Below are 9,155 nucleotides of genomic sequence, written 5' to 3' on the forward strand. Positions count from 1 at the left end.
GGTCCTGTCTAATGTATTGTCAACCTAGTTAGTCACATCTATGCCCCTATCTTTTGGGAGTCATTTGTTTTGATGCCCAAGACAAAACATCTCCCTAATTGGACTTGATAGACGTCATATTAGTCTTTCAATCGGTTTTCTCATTTCCAGTTAGACTAAGGACATGTTAAGGTTCATCTATTAATAAAAGTTATCTTTTCATATTACAATCTAACCACGTAGTATCGCTTAGTTTTAGTTAAACATTAGATAACTAGTGAGCTAATATTTGCTTCCATTTTGCTTTGCGTACAAAAACCATTGATGACAATATACAAAGGGTATTAATGTAATTAATGGATAATTTTATTAAAACAATTTGTTTGAAAAATATACAAGTATGCAAACAAATATACTACGCTTAGGGCACTAGATCCAACAGATACACTGATGAGTGCTAGGCTCATATTACTTTGATTATATATTGATGATCTAGGGTGGTTATATGGTGCGTTGATGGTTTGATCTGTATATCTGTCTTGAGTGTATGTCCAGTTAATATGGACTACAATATAAGCATTGAATTGATAATGATTCGATTGTTATGTGAATTAAATTAAATTACTTGAATATCTATGATTAAGTTTATCATTTTGGACATTTATGCCAACCAAACAATCGATAGCATGTGAAAGATCCTGCGATTTGCGTATTTATGATCCCTAGGGGCCAATGAGGTTATGAGCAAATCGATATATTCGATTTGGTAAAATGAGATAGAAATGTTATGAAAATTCTTGGGAAAATGCTTGTTAATGTATACTTGAGAAAATTAGTTAATTTATATACTTAATTTAATTATGCATTACTTTCAAATTGTGCTAGCATCACTGAGCTTCTTTGCTCAGCGTATGGGTTATTAGTTTTTCGTGTGCAAGTAACAATTAGGTCTCGGATTGATTGGGGAGTGTTAACAACATCCAGATCTCATACTTCAGCTCAACCCTACCTGTGTAAAGTTTTGTTATGTTTTGTAGTTATAAAGGCATGTACCTAAGTTGGTTAAAGCAACGTTGTGAGCATTGTTAGGGTATTGATGTTTTGGTCATATTGTAATTTTTTATGATGATATTAGGTACATAACCTTATATGTTCTCATATGATGTTTAGTTATTGAAATGAATATGCTAGATAAGGATTAATTGCTTGCATGCCAAGTTAACCTAATTGGTGTTTGAAATTGATATCTTATGAGCATATAGTTGTCTTTAGATTTTGATGTACTTAGTTGAATCTTAATAATGTTTAAGACTTGTAATTTTAGTGTCAAAAGTCATAGGAGTGTAATGACATTATTTATGGTGAAGTTAGGTACATTTTGGTAAGACTTATGCCAAATGTCCTCCGTCACAACATCACAACATACTTACCCTATATCATGATCTGGATGTTCCTTGTCGTGGCCACACTTAGTCTGAAAGGACGTTGCAATGTTCCCTAGCTTTGCATCGCAACCTAACTTGATGTTTCAATGTAAGTTCCTTAAAACGTACCGCAGGTTTACGTCTACTTTCCTAAGCAGGCCTAGGATTAAAATGTGTTCAAGAACATTTTAAAAACTCTTTTAATTTAGTTTATTTTTTGTTGGGCCCTTATAATTGTTTAGAAATTTGTTTTGTATCATAAAGGAATATTAGATTGGGTCAAAGTTACTCCAGCAATGAATATGGAGTCTCATGCTTTGATTTGGTGATCAAGTTGGGTGTGTGGTGTCACAAATGCCATGTCAGTTTGTTATTCCACATATTACTCACTAAAAATCTAGTTAATGGATTAACTATTGCCATTCACGTCTAGACTGAAATTTTAAATTTTAAAAAGTATAGGGACTTAGAATGATCTAATTGGAGAATATGGACTAAGTCTACAAATGTATGCATAATATAGGACTTCGTAATTGAGCTTAACCTAACGAATTTAATTCCTACTATTTAGGTCAGGATTAAATTTTCAAAATTTGAAAAGTATAGGGACTAAAATTGATAAAAATTAAAGAACAAGAATTAAAACCACAACTTTTGCAAAGTACATGGACTAATAGTAGAATTTAACCTTTATTTTATGGCTAAAGGGTCTTTAAAGCCCTTGCACTTTACCCAAAGAATCAATTAAGCCCCTATACTTTTTTTTACACTCAATTGAGTCTTCAATCATTAAATTTTCAATCAATTAATCCCTTTATCCTTTAACTTTAATGGTTAACCGTTACAGAGTAAAGACAATAATTTTTTTAAGTTATTTTTTCCACATGGCATGCCAAGATTGTGCCAAGTGGTGAAAACTGGTAATTTTAATTAAAATATTAAAATATAAAAATCAAAAAATTTTATAGAATATCATAAAAATTATAAAAAATATTTTTAAAAATAAAATATATATAAAAGTAAAAAAATAGGAAATTATAAAATTCTTATAAATGAAAAAAAATATAAATTATAAGAAATGGAAAAATATATTAATAAAATAAAATAATAAAAAATTTTAAAATTGATATAAACTATGAAAAAATAAAAAGATTATGAAAAAATTAAAAATTTAGAAAATTATTTAAAATATTATAAAAATATATATAGAAAAGTGCAAAAAATATAAAAAAATAGAAAATTACAGTAATATTATTAAAAATATTCAAAAAAATATAAAATTACAAAAAGTATATATAAAATATAAAAAATGTCTATAATTTTACATACAACCTCGATTATCATTTGTCTTCTCAACCCATTCCCCCTCCCCTTAGCTTACATCCCAAAACACTCCTCTATCATCAACAATAGACAAAGGGGGTGCAAGCTTCTGGTATATCCGCGGTGGATGAGCACTATAGACAAATGCAGGATCAAATAAATATTTGATAACTTTTAATAGGTGTTGTAGTAGTGTGCGAATGGAAAAAATAGTTTTTTTTTATAAATTTTTCCAAATATTTTTAAATATTTTTAAATATTTTATGCTTTTTATGCTTTTTATGTTTTTTATAATATTTTGTTAATTTTATTAAAACTTTTAATAATTTTTATATTTTATATATTTTTATAATTTTTTACAATTTTTTTTATATTTTTCATAATTTATATATTTTTTATAATTTATATTTATTTATAATATTTTTGTAATTTTTTAATAAAATTTATAATTTATATAAATTTTTTCAATTATAATAAATTTTACAATTTTCTATATTTTATAATTTTTGCGCTTTATAATTTTTATGTTTTTTATGATTTTACTTTAAAATGCCTATTTTTGTCATGTAGCACAATCTTGGCATGCCACGTGGTAAAAATAGCCTAGAAAATAGTTGTTGTTACTCTGTAACAGTTGACTATTAGCTTTAATGGTAAAAGGGCTTAATTGATTGAAATGTTAACTTTAATGGTAAAAGGGCTTAATTGATTGAAATGTTATCATTCGAGGACTCAATTGAGTACAAAAGAAATAGTGGCTTAATTGATATTTTTGATAAAGTTTGCTTTAAAGACCCTTTAGCCTTATTTCTTACATTTTATGATTCTCTGTTATAGTTTCCAATTGGGGTAATGTAAAATTTAGCCGTTGAACTTGGTTACTTGTAACTAATTGGTACTTAACCTTGGAAACTGTTAATCAAGTTGGTACCTTTTTAAGGTCCCTGGTTGGCACCATAAAGTTTTGCACTGGTGACCAATAAAATAGTGACATGTGTCTAAAAAAATTAAAAATATATATTTTTAGAATATTTAAAAAAAATATTTTTATTTCACTTGAATAATGAACTTAGATAAAGGAGTGTCTAGATTCAAATAAATACGGATAGTCATATGTCTAGGTTCATTCTAATCATGCATTTTTAGTAATTCGATATTTTCAAAAGATAATAATATAAAAAATTCAGGTGATCTTTAAAATATAAATTTATAAAAAAAGTTATTAAAAATTATTAGAAAACCATAAAAAATGTAAAATTAAAAAAAATCATAAAAAATTCTAAAATACTTGATTTTTTTTAAAGATCAAGTTTTTTATATTATTATTTTTGTGTAATTATAAAAATATTAAATTATTAAAAATGCAGGTTTAGAATGAACTTAAACAAATAGCTATAAATAAATCTAGACATCCATTTATTCATGTTTATCATTAATGTGAAATAAAAATAAAAAATCCTAAAAATTTCTAAAATTTTTTAAAGATATATATTTTTTAATTTTTAGGACGTGTAACTATTTCATTGGCTGGCATTATAAAAGTTAAGGACATCAATTAAATACTTAAAAAATACCAATTTAATTAATAGTTTTCAAAGTCAAAAGTTAAATATTTGACCAAGTAAAAATGGGCATAGTATAAAATTTTAAGGTAAATATACATTAACCATTTTCATTTAGCACGGAAAAAGAAAAGTAGAAAAGTAATTTTATATTTCTTTAAAACAATTTCAGATAGTGAAACTCTTTTTCAAATATAATTATGAGTAAAATAATATTTCAACATCTGTCTAAAATACGGTCTACCATTATCCGGGATAAACTCCTCATTAGCTCTAAGAAACGATGGTCAACGGATGCTGAAATTGGATTTCCAATGGAAGCCAACATCTGATATTTAATAATGAAAACTCTGTTGGTGAGGTAAATATAAATTAATAAAATCATGCCTTTACTTATATGAAGATACAACGAAACTCAGTAAATACCGATACTTTGTATTGACTAAACGGAAGATGGAAGGGAATAGAGAAATTTTTGTTTTTGAGTTTTTGGTTTGTCTTGGTATCTCTTTTTAAGTGAATGTTGAGTCCTATTTATAATAATTTTCGTCTCTCCTACAAATATAACTATGCAAATAGATAGTCACCTCTTTTAGTAATAAACATAATTATTCAATAAATATATATTTGAATAATCGTGACTCTTTATTAATAATAACCTAACATAATTTTTTATATTTAAAAGACAAATTTTAATTAATAACCAAGAAATTCTTCGAAAATATTTCAACAAATACATTAATCATCCATATATATATATTAAATACTAAAAAGAACCATTAAACGCATGAGTTTCAAATAATTTATCTCTTTGGTCAAGCTTGCAGTAACGTTTTGATGTATGTCCATAATCACCCAAACCAAAACTAGATAAATAGCGAGAAGAGAAGCATTGTTATATTCAGCCAATTTTCATGCAGCAAAGCATCCGAGATGCCACGAATAGATAGGGTCGAGATCGACAGTGAGGTTAACTTCATTCCTCCTAACTTCTGTTGCTTCTTACTGGTATATGCCACTGCATTCATTGTAAAAAAAGTAGTTTACTTACAGCTTCTTATTCTGGTCGCTACTTTATAGACAATACTAAAATCAACCTAACTGATCAGTCTTCATCCGTCTACTTTATAAGAGACAAGATACAAGTCATTGGCTGACAACTGAAATAATTAACTAATACTAATAATCACCTTAGAGACAAGTTACCCTATTATCCGAATTCCAAGGTCCTATATCCTATATAAATGAGTCGTACATAAATGTCAAACCTTTTCTTTTTAAAAATAAAAACGTCCCATGATATTAGGGTTTTTATATAGCAATAATAATAATAGAATGAATTACAAATTAATTATCAAAATAACGCAGTGTTGCATACGGAATGGACAACACCAATACAAATTTACCTCAATAATTAAATCATTATAAAAAATTTATAATAAAATAAATAAAAATATATTACAACAAGGGGTGTCACTTAACTTTTTTTATTAATTTTATTATAAGTTTTAATAATTATGTAATGATTGAGGTATATTTTTATCGTTGTCAACTCCATATGCAGTACTGCAATAAACTATACAAAACATGCCATTTTACTCATGCTATTTTCATAATTTTTTTGTAAAAAAACGGGATGGTATTAAGCCCCAACTACTATGAGACAAATGGTTAAAGAATGAGCTTAGATTCTAGAACGAATACCCAAAACATGAGAAATGAGCCTGGCCATTATATTAAAAAAGAAAAACCCTCCAAAAAAGGGATATGGACTAAACAAAATGAAGGTTCATATCAGAATTCAAATGTACTTTAAAGGACGCAAAAATGGTCATAATCTGTGTTTATAAGAGTTTACTTCCTAAACGATTATAGTTAGATGAAGCATTACAGGAGTGATAAGGGATGTGTTACCCAATGTTCAAAGAGGGATGTGGGTGTGGCAGCACAAAGGATGATGTGTTGAGGCCATTGTCTTGTAGCCCCCACTGAGATTGCCGTGCAACTGTCTTCTCCCTCTCTTTGATCTACATGCAAAAACAGGCTATATAGTAATAAGTATTTACCATCTGTAGGAAGGAACTCTATATATATTCATTGATGATGAACATGGAAATAAGGGTAAATCACACCTGATTTGCTAGCATTGCGTTTTGCTCCTTTATTGCCTTTTCCTGCCATAGACCACAATTAGAGATGACGCATGAAAAAGGGTTTTCATTTTTCTCAATGATTATGAACGAGTCATTACGTTTTCAAAAGCCTTTACCTTTCTTTGAAGCTCGGATATTGACTCATTCAAGAGTTGGTTCTGCAATAGAGATACAATCGCATCACTATAACACAACAAGAAACAGTTGTAGCTATATGCTATAATTGGAAAAAAAAAAGAGACAATAAATAACTAAAGCATACTTTTCTGGCTCGAATGTGTTTAACAGCGGTATCAAGCTGCTGCTCCAAATTCTGCAGCTCCTTGAGACTCAATGGGTCTAAGTCTTCTCCCATGTAGTGCCTGAGACGTAAGAAACTGATCAAACTAATGACATAAGATAATACCCTAAAAGGAACTTGTAGGTGTAAAGGAAGGATAGCATCTCTCTTTCATTATGTAGATATTTAGCAAATGCAATTAACTTGAAGTATTTGCCTGTGATTTTTCTGCAAGAGCTCAACCTTAGCCTTAAGTCTGTAATACTCAACGGACCATTCGCCCTGCAAAGTTTGAAATTTTTGCCAATTGTTTAATTCACCTCATTCCTTTTGCAAAACTTAAAAGCTACGAAAGCACGTACACCCCAAGCCTTTTTTGTTGTCAAAATTCAATTGCTAACAGTGAAAAAAGGTCTACCTGTGATTCAGGCTCAGTAGCAACAAGATGCCTCTCGGCATAATAATGCCTTTCATAGCGTTCAAGGATCTTCTCCATGCTGTTATAGGATAGACAAGTCAGGATCATGTACAATATTTTCATTTCCCTAGTAATCTTCTGTACCTCTATTATACTAGTTAAAGGCCTAAACCTAAACTGACGTCTTTTTGATGCCATAATTAAATAAAGAGTATATTAAATAAAGTAGACAAATTCTCACCTCTGTTTGTTTATTATTATGCTTTCAAGTGGGAATTTCTATATATTTTGTTGAAGGGTCTTTTATCTTTTCCTAGTTTTCATGGTTTTACAAAGAAATTTCACCAAGAACTTATGAGCCATATACCTTGAAATCTGTTCTACTTATCAGGAAATATTTTGGTTATTGCGAAATATATTCAAGATTCATAAATAGTTTTTCTTTTCCACCTTTTTTTGTATTTTTTGGTTAAAGCACTTAAAATATATATACCATCGAAATGTATAATTCTGGATATCAAAGTTTGTAGCCAGTAGTTGTGGTTCTCCTCCGTAAAGAATCTTAAATATTTTCAAGTATAAAATCTAAAGATTCCTCTCTTTCTCCCCTCAAACGCTCCTTTTCAAACTAAAATAGTTCTTAGATCAGTGTTCAAAAAAGCCAGAGGATGTTTAGGTTATTAGAGCTGCTGAGGGAGAAGAGATAGAGAAAAGTATAGCTTCTATAGCTTCTAGGGAATATATATATACAATTGACTTTTATTTTATCAGAACAAATATTCTATAAAAAAAATTCCACCAAAAATTATGGACATATAGCATAAGTTTCCCAGGATTTTACTTTTTCGATAGCCAAGTACTTTTCAGTTCAAAGTTTTTATTATGGATTCATATTTAATAAAATAATTCTAACCATCTGGTTCACTAACTATATATATATTATTTATTGGTGTAATAATAATTTAGTACATAAAAGGACATGTTTTGGATTTTCGCCTAATTGAGAAAGTTAGACCTGCAGACTAGAAGCTAAGAAGGAAACAAAAAAAGAGAGCAAATTTCTCTTCTTTTGTTTTTCCCATGTGTGAAAAACTTACATGGCCAATACTCCCCAAAACAATTTCTATTCTTTTGTTATTTCGTCCCTGAAATAGTGGAACAGTTATAATACTGATGTAATAATTGTGACGTTTAAAGGCGTCCTTTTGGCGAACCTGTTATGTCTTAATTCAACATGTTACAAGTCAATAACTTAATTGAAGGCTGTCCTTTTTTCTCTTACAAAGAAAACCTGTAAGGAAACATGTATCTTCAAAAGTTTGTGGAGAATTACAAGTAGTAATGAGATGTTGCACCAAATTGAAGATTAAAGAAAGAGAAAAAGAAATACCAGGAATCAGTGGAGTATTCATAGAGCTTCCATTTATGAGAGAAGACAATCAAAGCGACTTCAGCATCACATAAGACAGAGAGTTCATGAGCTTTCTTGAACAACCCACTTCTCCTTTTGGAGAAAGTAACTTGCCTGTTAATCTTGTTCTCTATTCTCTTCAATTCAACCCTACCTCTCCCCATCTCTTTGAAAGTAAAGCACCCAAAATTCACAGCTTGGGGTTTCCTCTCTTGGTAAATGCGACTGAGAAAGATTAGATGTATATAGAAATGGAAATACAGGGAAATAGAAGTGGTTTTAGGGAAAGTGAGGTAAGTGGTATTTTAAGAATTAGCTGCCGAGTAGCCATTGGCTACTCTAACTGTTCTCTCGCTATAAAGGGTTATAGTTATAGATGCTAAAACCGTGTTCAGAACCCTGTACGGGGACCCCCACCCCCCCACCCCCTCACCCTCGAAACATCATCCACCTCCCTGCTGATGCCAGACTTCTTTTATCCCCCTTAAATAATGCCACTAATTTTAAAGCGATTTGAATTCGCATGAAATAGCATTAATTATTTCGTTAAAAAATATTATGACTAAAGAATAATTTAGTCTATTTCAAAATAAACGAATTTATTT

General features: G+C 29.4%; 1 protein-coding gene across 2 annotated transcripts; it reads right to left on the bottom strand.

Annotated features, from left to right (window-relative positions):
* Positions 1-5,082: 5,082 nt before the first annotated feature.
* On the bottom strand, positions 5,083-8,949 carry LOC107936320 (truncated transcription factor CAULIFLOWER A-like). 2 transcript variants are annotated; one of them, XM_016869029.2, is made up of 8 exons: positions 8,530-8,949; positions 7,140-7,218; positions 6,939-7,003; positions 6,704-6,803; positions 6,558-6,599; positions 6,421-6,462; positions 6,203-6,332; positions 5,083-5,306 (listed from the first exon to the last, which is right to left on the bottom strand). In XM_016869029.2, exons 1-7 carry the CDS (start codon positions 8,712-8,714, stop codon positions 6,210-6,212), a joined length of 636 nt encoding a protein of 211 aa, XP_016724518.1. In that variant the 5' UTR covers positions 8,715-8,949; the 3' UTR covers positions 5,083-5,306; positions 6,203-6,209. The 2 variants fall into 2 exon arrangements, with proteins under 2 accessions (XP_016724518.1, NP_001314328.1); NM_001327399.1 differs by having other exon boundaries at positions 5,101-5,306; positions 6,203-6,315; positions 8,530-8,714.
* Positions 8,950-9,155: the final 206 nt, after the last annotated feature.

The sequence above is a fragment of the Gossypium hirsutum genome, chromosome D02, assembly GCF_007990345.1.
Source record: "Gossypium hirsutum isolate 1008001.06 chromosome D02, Gossypium_hirsutum_v2.1, whole genome shotgun sequence".
NCBI lineage: Eukaryota > Viridiplantae > Streptophyta > Magnoliopsida > Malvales > Malvaceae > Gossypium > Gossypium hirsutum.

Coding starts and splice junctions, on each gene's coding strand:
- LOC107936320 (NM_001327399.1), bottom strand. CDS start 8,714: ATGGGGAGAGGTAGGGTTGAATTGAAGAGAATAGAGAACAAGATTAAC. Junction 7,219..8,529: donor GAATACTCCACTGATTCCTG/GTATTTCTTTTT, acceptor ATCCTATAACAG/CATGGAGAAGATCCTTGAAC. Junction 6,463..6,557: donor TATCCGAGCTTCAAAGAAAG/GTAAAGGCTTTT, acceptor GGTCTATGGCAG/GAAAAGGCAATAAAGGAGCA.